Raw genomic sequence first — 14,689 nt, forward strand, 5'->3', positions numbered from 1 at the left:
CATGCAGCTGATGGAGGACTTGGTCCAGGCTGGTGCAATACACAGGCCAGAATTATTTCCCATAACCAATGGAAGGAGACTCCTACACACGTAAGTTGAATTAATTTGCAGTGTATGAGTGACACTAGTTGCCCACAAAAACTGGGCAGGGAAGAGGCAGGGCTATGTACTGCTGAAAAGGAAGATGCAAGAGGAAGACAATACTGTAGAAGTCCATGCAGTAGCCTCAGTCTCCTCTTGCACACTGAAAAGCACGAGGAAGCACCATCTGTCTTAAAGCTTATGTGTGATGTGGTGCAGATCAGTGCTGTTGTCAGTATAGCACGGGCATTGAAGGAGGGATGGCTTATATGGAGAACATTCCATTCCTTAAAACCATGGAGTTGAAATTCAAGCTATTAATATGTCTGCCCATAAAAAGGTTTGCGTGAATTGCGTTGAACCTTAGGTACTATGTTTCCTTTTTCATTTAAACAATTCCAAGTTACTTTGATTTGTATTCTTTAATATATGTCACTGTGTAGAAAAAGGTAACTCAGTTTCATGAAGGATTTCAAAATTCTCCATGTAAGGGAAGGAATCCCCAGACTTGGACAGACTACTTGGCAGGGTACCTCCAGTCTTCAAACCCTGGTTTTCCAGGGTCTCCAACACTAGTGCAGGCAAGAAAGCATGCAAATTTTTAATGATATAACTCTTCAGATTAATATTTCGTTGGTTAATAACACAGTAGTTAGTACTGCCCACCCAACACCTTTGTTCTGTTCTTATTTCCCAGAGTTTATTTCGCATTCCTTTTCCCTCATGGAACTGAAGTTTCTTTATCAACATGTACTGCCTGACCTGACAGGAAAGGTAGTGGTTGACGTTGGCTCCAGGCTTGGTGCAGTGCTATTTGCGGTAACTTCCAGCACAGGAATTCGTATTTTATTACTGTGACAAACATTTTCCCTCTTCTCTGACTACCTACTCTTGCTACTCCATCTTGGATGGGTCATTCTGAGAGACAGCTCTGATCTGGCTCTCTGAACAATATCGGGTTCTGTTTACTAGTGATTTCAGTTCTTGTTCTGTTCCTCACAAGAGGGAATACAAATGATCTTGCTTATGGAGAGGAAAAGTCTGTTGTCCAACAGAGTAGCATATTGCTGTCACACATGCTGCTCTTTTGCTAGTTCCTGCTCAGTCTCTCCTTCATAAGTAAGTTTGTCCTCTATGCCTTGACCATGTATATATATAGTATATAGATTAGTTGTGTTAAACTCCTTTATGAAGCTGACAGACTGTTAAATTATCCAAAGGAAGACTTTGATATGAATTTGTCTCCAAAAACATATTGTCCTGCTCTGCATTTTAAAATGCACATAAAATACTTCATCGAGAAACTTGAGTGCAATTTTGATTGCTTTTGGCATGGCCGGTGCAACATATGGCCAACAGCAATGCAAAACACACATTACAACTTTCTTACAAAAGTCAATGGCTGTTTAGGGCTCAATCTTGGAAACAGTTGAGCATGTAATTTTACTCATCTGAATAATCTAATTTTGGGACTACTCAAATGAGGAAAGTTACTCCCATTTGTAAATATTTGCAGCATTGGGTCCTTAAATGGTAACACTTTTGCTAGCCTGAAATTGTTTTGAACTACTTAAATGCTTGTATGGTTATAGCAGAAGATAGTCTAAAATAAAGCAGGGGAAACGTCTTAAAAATTAGTTTGCCTTTTTAATAATGTTCTTTGCTTGTATTGGAGGAGGGGTGACTTCACCTTCACCAGGTACTTTTCTACTCTCTGAGCTGACTGGTTTTGGAAAACATTATTGATTAGATTGTAGTATATAGATATCTCAGATGTTCTCTATCTTTAGCATTGTTTGTTTGCCTTTGCCATTGTTGGCAAAGTGTAATTGTGGTGTTCAATGGAGACACTGGCACTCAAAGCTATATTTTCATCAGGGCCCTATAGGCTCAAGAATATGTACTTTTTTTTTCCCTAACATCTCCAACAACTTTCCAAAATCTCAGTCCAAAACTGAACCATTATTTTGGGCTTATTATTAAAGGATAATTTATCTTTTTTTCATATGTACCTGTATCAAGCACCTGAAAATGGCAGTAATACCATACTTAGAGGTGCTGACAAAGACTGTGTACCAAAATATCCCCCTATATTACTGGTGCGTTGTCCTCCATTTTCACTCACTTTGACTATGTATATCTTTCATGTGGGTTTTGGTGTTGTGTTTTTTTTTTCTCTTGCTATTTTCTGCTTCCGTTCTCCCAAAGAAGAAAAATGTGCAGTCTTTTCCTTTCACACTATTTTTGTAACTTGGTTTGTAGTGCTTTTTTCCTTCTCAGACCATTTTACATCTGTTTTGCAATTGAAGTGATGTTGGAATTTTCCTTTTCTTTTTATTATTTTGATGTGTCATTTTGGATCTCTTATTAAATCGGGGGCTTAGCTCTGAAAAACATGTCACATCCACTGAAAGACATTTCTCAACTTGCTGTCTTAAAATGCTTTCTTAATCTTAACCTTAACCTGTGTTTTATTTTTTCCATTTTAATTGAAATTTTTGAACTTAGCTTAGAGGTATCACAGTTACTAAATTTCCTTTTCCTAATGTAGGGTTATCTTTATAGCTCAGCATCCCAACTGTATGGAGTAGAAATGAATGCAGACTTTTGCCAGTTGCAAGAAATGATGATTACAAAATACCGGTTCATTGACAGAATAAAGGTAAATAAATGTACAGCTTAGTGTATGTATTTTTAACCACTGTGTACTAGGTATTCTGTCTATGTGAGTGCCTGGTAAATCAGCACTCTGAGGAGCTTCTGTCTTTGCTTTTTTTGATCCTAAACAAAGGCTTCGAATTAGGAAAAAAACCTCATAGCAATGAGGAAAAGATAAATTATCAAAATATGATAACGTGTGTTGGATCACTTAGGCTTTTTCCTGAGTGGGCTTACGTACTGGCTCATGCAAAACAGATTTATCTTAGCTGTTTCTTCCAGTGAAACCAGTGACATTATTGTCACTAACTTCTGTGAAACTGAGTGTATAGAGTTTCTGTCATGAATAAGAAAAATAAGTATTTGTGTTTCAATAACATTTGCAGAAAGATGTTTGTAGGATTTGAAAATTTGCATGTAGGAACACCTAAAGGACTTACGGCTGTTGATATTTCTTTCTTGAAGTGTCAGTGTGTATGTGCCATCCAGAAACAAAATGGGTTTCAAACAATGTGGTGTCTGTCATTATGGGAACCATTTCATTTGTCCTGTTACGGAAACAACTAGTACTGTTTTAATGAGAAAAAAAATGTACTTTTTTTTTCTTCCTGGGGAATACCAGTTATTTTGTTACCAGCAAAAGCTGGTAAGTAGAAAATGCTGGGTAGAATACTGGCTTTAATCCTGTGTTGTATGCATGTGCTCTTCAAAGGAGTCACACAAACTGCTGGGTGTAGTACAATTTTAAACTGGAAAGAAATAATAAATGTAAAATATTTAACACAGGGTAAGCAGTATCATTGGGTTGCCCAGTTCAATCCCAGTTGCTTCCAGTTTATCCATAACATTTGTTTTTTGCATATGTTTTGTGTTCATAACACCTTGTTGTGATGAGACTGAAAGTCCAGTTAGGAACTCTGTCAAGTTAATTCAGTGGAGCTGGAGATCTGTATTTGTGCTTTTCAGCCTTGTATATTTTTTATTATAAACCTTTTTGTTTTTCCTTCACACCTTGTAATTCTGCTGAAGTATTCATTTCAGGGCATAAAGATAAGAAGATAATATGTTTTCAAAGCAGTGCCTGAGGACTTAGCTATTTGTGTCTCATTAGATGCCAGTTTAGTCATGTGACTCCTATTATCACACTTCTTTGAACATTTCAATCTTAGATTTTTATTTCACCCCTAAATGAATACTCTCTGGCAATACCTACCATCCTGAAAAATAGTCAGAATCAAGTTGCTGATAATAATTTGTTACATAAATTTGAAAAGCTTTTAAGAGAGCCTTCTTAAATAATGATTGTTTTTTCAGGATATTCTGAATTTTTATGAGAGCATGTTCCCAAAGGACAGCAGGGTGGAGTGGTATCTTTAGTGGCTAGATCTCTGAGCGAACCTGTGTTTCTTTTATCAACAGTTGGTTTGTTAAAGTACATAGAAGATTGCTCAGCATCTTTTGCCTTTTGAGCAAACACTTACATGCTGGGAGGAAAGTAAACAGGCAAATCTTAGGAAACTTGAGACCTCAATTCAGAAATTGCCTGTAATCATGAAAGGCTTGGTGTGTATTCCATTGAGCAACAGGGCAGTTTTAAAATCAGTTGCTGCCCAGTGGTGTTTTGGCTGGAGCAATACCTGGTCTGGCTCCCGGTGCAGCCACGTGCTTATGTGGCCCCACATTCCCCAGTAGGAATGAGGATGTCTTTGGGGAGGTCACTTTAGTCAGCATGATCACCTACTTTGTAAATGCAGACTAATTTTAAGTTAAGTTTTAAGTGTTATTCCAGTCAAGGAAACATAAACACATGTACAAAGTTTCACAGCAATTTAAGCATCTTTATGAATTAAGGCTTAAAATATTAGGACTGCCATTAGTAGGGCATTAAGAAAATTTAGTGCTAGTCATGATTTCTTGTGCTGCAAGAAGTCCACTGGTGGAACAGTCCACCAGTCACTTGTGTTTGGTTAAAGGACTGCTGCTCAGGGTTTTTTTTGTACAGAAATTCTGTGGTTTTGTTATTTTTGCCGCTTGAAAGTAAGACGGTAAAGTAAGATGTCTTTTTACACTCAGAAATAGTGATCCAAATCCCACTACAGTCCAGGTAAATCTGGGTTCTGATGCATGAGTTCTGGCAGATCGAGCTGAGGCACGTTTTGCTCTCAGCTGCCGGTCCTGCCCTGCTGCAGAAGGCTGTTACCTGTGTAACAGGGCAGCAGTCAAGCCTGTATCCTCAGTATCTCTACCACCCCAGTTTATGGTCTTGCACAGTTAGCAGTGGCTTTATGCAGATGACACAAGTTGACAACCAGGACCTACTGTATTTAGGAATGCTGACAGTGGCCTGAGTTGTCTGTCTTCTTTTTCTGTTGCCTGCATGCTTGAACTTCTTAATCAGCTCCTGTAATGCTACACTTCACAGTGCCCTGTTTTAAGACAAATTATTGCCAGTCTTCATTGTCTTAAAAAGCTCCAGCTTTCATGAGCTACTGGATAGATAGTTCAGATGTCCACACACTAGAGGTGAAAGTAGAAATTTGACCATTCTGACAGCTAAACTGTCCCTATTTCTCAGTGAGATAGAGCCTTCGAACACTAACCTGTCTGTTCTAGGTAAGGTACAGTTGCTTTCTTTCCACTCACTACAGGCAATGTTGAACAACTTGGCATGGTAATGTGTTTAAGGAGATAAAGCTGTTTGCTTTACTGATTTGGAGCATTCGCAGAGAACCCATGGATTATAGTTCTCAAGAATGAAATGCTGTGATGCCTGATTTCTTATGAATGGTAGAGTTTTGTTTCTGTTATTATTGATATTGAAATATTTGGCTATACTTACAATTGCTATAAGGCATTGTGATAGCATGAACCAGGGTCATAATCTGTGGCACTCTGTCATCTTTGCTGCACTTGAACCCTTATCTGTTTCCTCTGTCAGTCAGAACAGCATACTTTGTGTGTCCATTAGGAGGAGGAATACATAATGTACCCTCCCAGCAAATATGGATATATTGTTAAGTGGACAAAACATTTTTCAACAGATCAGTGTTTTTAGTTTTCTGTACAGCTTTCCTGCCAGAATTAAGAATTCCTTTTTATATCTGTTCATTGACAAAATGTGAAATGTTGAATCCATCAGGCTAGTGTACATAACTAGCTATACAGGGCTATGGATGTTGTCTATCTGGACTTCTGTAAAGCCTTTGACACAGTTCCCCACAACATCCTTCTTTCTAAATTGCAGAGGTATGGATTTGGTGGATGGGCTGTTTGGTGGATGAAGAACTGATTGGATGGTTGCACCCAAAGAGTAGTGGTCAATGGCACAATATCTGGATGGACACTAGTGACAACTGGTGTCCCTCAGGGGTCCATACTGGGACCAGTACTGTTTAATATCTTCATCAGTGACATAGACAGTGGAATCGAGTGCCCCCTCAGCAAGTTTGCAGATGACACCAAGCTGAGTGGTGCAGTTGACACGCCTGAGGGACAGGATGCCATCCCAGAGGAACCTGGATAAGCTTGAGAAGTGGGCCTATGCAAACCTCATGAGGTTGAACAAGGACAAGTGCAAGGTCCTGTACCTGGGTCAGGGCAACCCCCAGTATCAATACAGGCTGGGAGTTGAAGGGATTGAGAACAGCTCTGCAGAGAAAAAATTGGGGGTACTAGTGGATAAAAGATCTGATGTGAGCTGGCAATGTGTGCTTGCAGCCCAGAAGGCCAACTGTATCTTGGGCTACATCAAAAGGAGCATGGCCAGCAGATCGAGGAAGGTGATTCTGCCTCTCTGCTCTGCTCTGGGGAGGCTCCACATGGAGTCCTGTGTCCAGCTCTGGAGCCCTCAGTACAGGAGAGACATGGACCTGTTGGAGACAGGCCAGAGGAGGCCGCAAAAATGACCCAAGGGGTCGAACACCTCTCCTGTGAGGAAAGGCTGAGAGAGTTGGGGCAGTTCAGCCTGGAGAAGAGAGGGCTCTTGGGGACACCTTATTGCAGCCTTTCAGTACTTAAAAGGGGCCTATAAGAAGGATGGGGACAGACTTTAGCAGGGGGTGTTATGACAGTACAAGGTGTAATGGTTTTAAACTAAAAGAGTGGAGATTCAGGCTAGACACAAGGAAGGAGCTTTTTACAATGAGGTTGATAAGGCACTGGAACAGGTTGCCAGAGAGGTGGTAGATCCCCCATCCCTGGAAACATTCAAGGCCAGGCTGGATGGGGCTCTGAGCAACCTGATCTAGTTGAAGATGTCCCTGCTCGTTGCAGGGGGGTTGGACTAGATGAGCTTTGAAGGTCCCTTTCCAACTCAAACTATTCTATGATTCTCAGCACAACCTAGTAATAGGTCACACAAGCAAGAAAAGTTGTTTGGATTTTCTGTCAGTCTTCAGCATACAGGGATGCACTTTGAAAAAAATGTGTGGAATTCAAGTAATAATCAGATTGGCTTTCTCTCCCTTATCCCTTCAAAAGATGTTCCAATTTATGTTGCTACTCAGATTTGGGATGTGATGTATTTCTCTGTGTTTAAGAGGAAATCAAACACATCTTGTCAGAGTGTTAATGAGCATTCATATTCTCCTGTCACTATAATCTCACCTGCTTCAAAATGACATGATGTGCTAATATATTTTTTGGTAGGTGAAGGTAGATGAAATCAAACCAACTCCTATGATGACTGGAGAGGTAATTGTGTAGTAAAGTAAAGCACTCGCTCTTCTCCAGTGCCACTGGGCATTCCGCCTCTCCAGCATTGCCAATCCCAATATATCCCATGAAAATTCAGCTGTCAAACCTGGTTCTGCAACTGAGCCTGTGAGATGTAATATCCTCAAGAACGCTTTAGCTAGCTTAGCTCCTTCCCTGAAATCAGTGAGCATTTGTGATAAAATATAGGTAAGTGAAGTGTAACAGCCGTGACATACATCATCTCTTTTGTGGCACACGGTGTTCTAGACCAAAAGTCAGATGCAGTTTATTTCACTTAACATAATTAATTGTGGATTTTAACTAAAGGAGATAAATATGATGTTTATTTTTTTTTAAGCTTATTCTGGTTATTCACTTCAGTTTTATTGACTGGGTTGACAGGCTTCATGGCTATGTGAATGCTGTATTTGCCTTTTAAATTAATTTATGCCTTGTGAAATTTTTCTCCTTCAGGTAGTTCACGCAGACATCTGTACTCAGGCTTCACTTCTTCAGAAGGCTGATGTTGTTGTAATGAATAATGTCTTTGAATATTTTCTTGACAGACAGGAACAGGCCAGGTAAGCTATGTGTCCAAACAAGTTACCTATTTCTTTGGCAACGTGTGTGCAACCTTGTGAGGTATGGAAAACCTTAAGGTTGTGCTTTTTGAAGTCACATACATAAATTACGTAAGGAAATTGTTTTAAACTGCCTACACTTAATTGTTATACTTAACTGCTAGGGTGTTACAGCAGTTGTTTATTGTTAAAGCCACTAAACACTGCTGCTTTGTTTACCCAAACCTTGCCCTGAATCCTTGCACTGATCTGTTAAAATAGTATCTTGTTGTTAAAGAATCTGAAATTACTACATCAGCCTAAAGCTTAAACTTCAGAAAGAAGAAAGGTCACTGACTTCTGGATCTGAGGGCTTTAATTATGGATGCGCTGCAAAACATGGTTACTACTATGTTTCCAATATCTCTTCATAAGGATGTGGAAGCAAACAAATGTGTGGCTAAGGTTCTTCTCTTTCAGGTACAGATACTCACAGATGAGCTTTGGTAATCCAGCAGTATCAATTGAAAACGTAAATAGCTTTATCATCTGAAGTTACTGTGCTGTTAGAATGGGCAGTCAAAAAGAAAGGGTGTCTGTGACTCCACCATCCCAGCACACAGCCTGACATTCACTAGCAGTTTCAGCTAAGGCTTGTCCTACTCCCCTTGATACCAGGCGGTAACATCAACCGGAGAAACACAGAGTGGGTGTTTCACATTGACAGGAGATTTGTTTCCAGGCACATGGCTGTGAATTCATTTGATTATTCAAGAACTCAGGGGCAGTGGTTTAATATTGCATTGGTACTATGAAGACAAATGACATTTGAAGAATGCTGGAAATTCAATTATTTTTAGTCTATATTGCTGTGCTATGAGAAATGATCTGACTTGCAAAAGCAGAAAAAAAAAGAAATGCTGGGGGCTATATTTAAATGCTCCGATTGCTAATGTCTTAAGTAAAGTATTTTGTCACGACTGCAAAGTTCCTATGTAAAGAGCAGCTTGTTGTTAAGCTTAATAAAACAGTGTGCTCAGATAGTGGATTTTCTTCAAAACTAAAGGTTTAAAGGGACCAAATACTGATGTTTAATTCTAGTCCAAAGTGAAGGTGTTGACGATACAAAATTATGTGCATGTTTGTATTGGAGTTAAAAAGTTACAGTGTCTAACGTTGTAAGACCATATATTATTCCCTCACTTTTTAATATGAAGGTTGATCTTGTTCATACAAAGATATTTGCTTGAATATTAATAGTGACTAGTAAGCATGTATAGCAAGTCTTTAAGATCAGTCTACATCTGGCCACTAAACTATAAAAGTGTTAGATTAATTTTATATCAAATGTGGGGTTTTATCCTAAAAATTATTGACCTACTTTAAAATATGTTTCAGAGCTTGGGAGTTTATTGCTTGTAATGTAAGGAAAAGAGGGTCCTTGTTGGTGACAGTTCCAAGCCTTAAAGAATCGCTCTCAAAGCTCCAGGTAAGCTCCCTCAGCTGTTTTTAGCCAATACTTTTTGTTTCTTTCTGTGAAAGTGGCAGTTCTGTAGTTGAGATTAGCTGCTTGCCAGTGTTCTGTGAGGAAGGATATGTAATTTTGTGCATAGATTAAAAGATGTAGGACTCTAGATTCTATTTCCGGGTTCACCTCCAACACACCTTCCTGTTCTTGATTGTCCCCACCTGTAAAATGGAAATCCCAGTCTACATCAGTAGCCTGCATGAGTCATTGTATTATCCTGTGTATTATGAACAATACCTTTGCTGTGAAATTAAAAAAAAACCAAACGCACAAAACATTAGCAAAGCCATATTATGGGGAGAGTTTTGTGATAATCGTATCCATTTCCATCAGACTTCCTTCACGTATCGGGGTAGAACTTCAGAAGTATAGATGCATTTATAAACTTCTAGAGGCAAAACCTTGGAATGTTTTTCATCTGTTTAGCTCTACATTTGCACATTGCCTTGAAACACGACAAACTGTTTTGTTAAGCCCGTGGCAGAAAGGGACATGTTAAAGAAGGACCATCCCTGAGGATACTCTGTCTTCTGACCTGCTGTCAGCATAGAGAACAACTCATAATATGCTGATATGAGTTGTTAGGAATACAGATTAGGGAGAGATGTGGTCTCCCAGCTAGCCAGGTAATTACCATGAGGCATCTTGGATCAGTGACATAGCTTTAAATTGCAGTTGTAAACAAACATGACAACAGTGCAGCTTTCAAAGGGGTTAAAAGCCCTGCACTGCTGCTGCTCCCTGAGTAGTAACCACTGCCCGTGGACCAACTTCTGCTCTGTGTCCATTCTGCCATAGGTCACCAGTAGATTACAGCTGTTACGTGTATGATGCCCAAACAAATTATGTGGGCTGGCTTTAGTTAGGACACAAAATGCTGATCATACATGACAAGGTTTCTTACAAAGTGGCTTGCTTGCTGTGGTAGTCTGCTTCAGAGAAACTGAATCACTTGTTGCCTCTATGCTGATGAGTGGAATGGATCCTCAGCCTCAGGAGCAGCAGTGGTGTCATTGGACCTTTTTCTTGGAGAAGGCAGTCGTTTACACAGAAGCTGAGAAGCTCTTTTTAGCCTTACTACAATACTCCCTGGGTGTAAAACAAGAAAGTACCTGCGATTCTTCCATGGTACAATTAGCTGCTCCCTCAACACTTCTGTCAGAATGTTGTCCTCTGTTCAGGATGCTTGAGGCTTATACAAATGCATATAGAGAAGCAGTTGTAACATGCTAGCGAAATATCTAGACTATTGACTGAGACAGTTTTTTAAAGTTATTCCTATTCTCTCCTATTTAAGTTAAATGGCATTTCCAGAAATTATCATTGCCACATAATTTGGAATGACTAATCTCTCTTGTTATGGCTTACTTTCTTAATGTTGTACTGACCTTGAAACTCCTGCTCTGTTTCTCAGCACTGTGTTTGTTAATATAAAGACCTGTTTTCATTGTTTCAGACAGATATACAGCTCAGCCAATGGGTCGAAGAGGTGCAACTAAACTATGATGTGTACATGGAAAAGGATGTTGACAGAGAAGCACTTGAACAAATACATTTATACAAGATTCTCTAGTACCTGGAAAAATTTACTAGTATCCTTGTAATATCACATATTTTGGGTCTAAAATGAATTTGGATTGATTTGTGTGAATAAATTGGGTCAAAATTCTTATTGTGATTAATTTGAGTCACATCTGTTGTTTGTAATAAAAGGAGTCTTTTGAAACAAGTTTCCTTATGGAGGCATTCTGTCTCAACAGAGTATATTTACTTTTAACTAGGAGATATCCTTATGGTTTAATTTTTGCAGAAATGTTAGAAAGTGTGGCTACATGCTGATGCTGGAAGAATTTTTGTTCACTAGCATTGTGCACTGATAATGTTTGCTAAATATATCAAACCTAAGAATAGGAAGTCATTATTAATGTGAATGATAAGAATGCATTTAGCATAATGTTACTTAAAAGCTGCAGTACATTACTTTTCTGGTTCGTTTTGTGTAGACCATTTATTGTTAGCAGTAATAGTATTTATTATTAACAGTATTATATTTAATGTTCCTCCTATGGAATTTTTAGGTTTTCTTTCCAGAGTCTGCTTGATAACCAGAGCATCTATTGGCCTTAGTTGTGAGAAGCAAGTCCTTCCTGTTAGTTAGTTGCCCTTTACAGTGCGTATTAATGTAAAATATCGCAAGATGCCGAGGAGCCAGTGAGAATTAATACAGCAAGTCCAGGATAACAGAATTCTGTTCTGCTTCCTGCACTTTTGCTGTGGATGGTAGGAAGTGTAATAAGGGGTTAAGAAGCTGAAAATTCTGAACAGGTGTCACAGCTTAGCAGAGGCTTGGTGGTGGCGTAAAACATTGGAAATTTGTAACAGAACCTCCTCAGAGAGAAAAGATCCACATACGCCCACCACATTTATATTTAGATTTAACATTCTAAGGATGTGAAGCTTTTAGTCAGCTGAAGGATGTTTCGGGTTTTAGCAAACATTAACAATCCAAGTGCAAAAATATTAACTTCAGAAGTTTGAGACCATGTTGTGAATTTAGAAGCATTGTTAAAAAGTTTGCTACACTACTTCTGTCTAGTGCAAATGGGAAAACTTGAAATTGGATTTCAGTCTTCAAATGATTTACAGGTCAGTGAACTTGATAATAATGCTGTAGGCAAAAAGGAGCAGTGGCAATTAGGCATTCACTAACATAGTAAATGATGCTGTAGAAAGGATAGTGAATTTTAAGAAGTCTTACTTTTCATGGTCTGTTTGGAGTGGAGGAGGATGTTTTAACTTAAGTGATACTGAACTGCTGCCCAAATACTGTGTTGACTCTATGCTTCATGCATTTAAAAATGAACAAAGATGGAAAGCTTTTCTTAAAGTGTTTATTTTATTAAAGTACAGTAACTGAACTGTTGATTACTTACAGACAAATGCCCCTAGAAAGGGAACCTAGGAGAGGCTAGGCAATGGGTTGGAGGTAATACAAGGCTAATAGATCTAACAAGGAGAGAATAAAAAATGAGAAAAGAATTTCATGTGCAATTCAGAATGAGGAAATGAGCACTATAGTAATTGGTACAGTACAGTGGAAGCTGTGACTGAATTTGAAGTGTATAAATAGACTGCTATAAAAGGAAAACTGACTGGTTCTTAAAAGGCTACTTCATAACCTTACTAACATGTGATAAGAAAACACGATGTTGGAATGTTGCTTACTTCTTCCAGAGGTCTTGCAACATCTCCCGAATCAATTGTCAGAACTTCTGGCCCATGATACTGGGTATAATTTGTGCCCTGCACCTTGTTTTGGTAATACGGGAACTATAGCTTTCATTACTCTTTATGCTGAGTCTTCAAATACTTTTTTTGGGTGTTGATCTCAGATGAAAAACATTTCAATAGACTGGAGCAGATCACCAGCATGTTTAATGACATCTGTATCCTCTGACTCTAGAAATAGCATGCACACATCTGGAGCTCATATGCAACAGAGGGTGCAACAGGGAAGCTCCCCCTGTCTTTTTTAAACATCAGGAGAAAAGAGGTGAGTTCAAGCTGCTGAATTTCTGGTTTCCTCTCCTGCCCTCACAAGGTCCTTGATTTAAACCCACACCCCGACATGGTCACAGAGAAGAGGTGGTGGTACTTCCGTTTGATTTTGTTGAACTGATACTCAGAAATATAACTTCTGTGTCCCTTTAGACATCTCTTCCTAACTTGGCTTCATAGGGTCGAGCTCATAGGGCCATTCTCAAGGATGTTATGACCTGTTTAACTTCTCTGCTGAAGAGCTCAAAACAATTAGCAAGTGAAAGAAGGTATTAATTGAATTTGCGCATTTTCCAGCTTTAACTTGTGTTATCTTGCCCCTTTTAGTCCTGTTGTAGATTCCCACACAGAAGTGTAGCAAAAGTAAGGTGTGAGGAGGTTTGCAAAACCCTGTGTGAAAGTGGGCAAATCTGTACTCCCTGGATAAGCTCAGGCGGCCTCGGACATCAGCTGAAATCCTCCCAAGAGTGTGTATTGCCTCAACTTAGGTTTTGCTTCTTCAGCTTGAGGAAGCTGCCAAGGGTATATCCAGTGTGCCAAGTCCTTGTTCTCAGTTCTGCTACTGCTGTGTGGCACGATATTTGGCAGATAATTGAACTTTTCTCTGCCTCAGTGTCTACAGTGAAAATGAGAATAACAAATCCAAAATCAGAGCAAGGTTGTGAATTCATTGAATATCAATTGCTTTGAGATTGTCATATAAAAAGTGCTAAACAGCCAAGCTGTGTTTTGTAAACTGACCTAATTTAAACGACTTGAAAGGCAAAGAAAATATCATTACCTCTCTGAGATAAAATTTCTGGCCCTTTTCTTCACAAATCAGCTTTGAAAAGGAAGCTTAGATTAACCACACTGCAGTGTTGAAAATGGGTAAATAATTATTTCCTAGTGCTCTCAGTTTTTACACTCGCCTTGCTGTTAGAAGGCCATTGGTGTTGGGAGGAGGGAAAAAACACCACTGGTACCTGGATTTTTGGTTTTGTGTGCAGAGCAGCTCTGCGACAGCAACCACAGGTGTCATGGTGGCTGTTGTGTGCTGCCAGCCCCTGCGATGCTTGCTGCCTCCAGCAGCTCTTGGGCTGCACGACCATGTACTACATCTTGCCATGAAGACAGCTTTATGTCTGACCTCACGAAGGTCCTAACCCCAGCTATGACAGCGAAACCCTGTGGTCAACTCGTAAATCACAACATTTCACATTTGTAGGCCTGAATTAGAACAAATTAATCTGAGGAACCTGCTCATCTGCAGTGCTTCTTGTAATCACCAGGAGCTTCTGGCACACATGGAAAGCCACTCTGCGCTTCCTCAGCAGCATAACTTTCCATGGAGTTCTCTGGCTTCTGCAGAACGACTGATCTGAAATTTAAATCCATCAAGAACTGCTTCTGTAAAGTAAAGAACACTTTTTGGATCCACTGTGATAGGGCAAAAAATGTCAAGCTGAAAGAATGATAGATTAGCTTTGCAGACAGAAAACATTGCAAATATTTTCACTTCAGATTGCGTTTTGAAAAAAATCATCAAATGCCTGGTGTGGGCAGCCTGGCTCTTGAAGGTGAGTCATGTTCCATGTGTCCTTTTTCCCAGTAAGTAATACTGAGAGGG

The 14,689-nt window shown here is 39.4% G+C and overlaps 1 protein-coding gene across 1 annotated transcript in view; it reads left to right on the forward strand.

Moving 5' to 3' along the window:
• LOC309442496 (uncharacterized protein) overlaps positions 1 to 11,209 on the forward strand; it is a gene marked incomplete at its 5' end in the record, with an annotated part of 23,635 nt that extends 12,426 nt beyond the window's left edge. Inside the window, 5 exons of the mRNA XM_082058364.1 lie at positions 779 to 900; positions 2,633 to 2,743; positions 7,909 to 8,015; positions 9,393 to 9,483; positions 10,979 to 11,209. Coding sequence (XP_081914490.1) covers positions 779 to 900; positions 2,633 to 2,743; positions 7,909 to 8,015; positions 9,393 to 9,483; positions 10,979 to 11,095 — 548 coding nt within the window. The 3' untranslated portion in view covers positions 11,096 to 11,209. The remainder of the gene's footprint in view (positions 1 to 778; positions 901 to 2,632; positions 2,744 to 7,908; positions 8,016 to 9,392; positions 9,484 to 10,978) is intronic.
• Between the last annotated feature and the right edge of the window lie 3,480 nt (positions 11,210 to 14,689).

Source organism: Streptopelia decaocto (assembly GCF_964273445.1).
Source record: "Streptopelia decaocto genome assembly, chromosome: 7".
NCBI classification, from domain to species: domain Eukaryota; kingdom Metazoa; phylum Chordata; class Aves; order Columbiformes; family Columbidae; genus Streptopelia; species Streptopelia decaocto.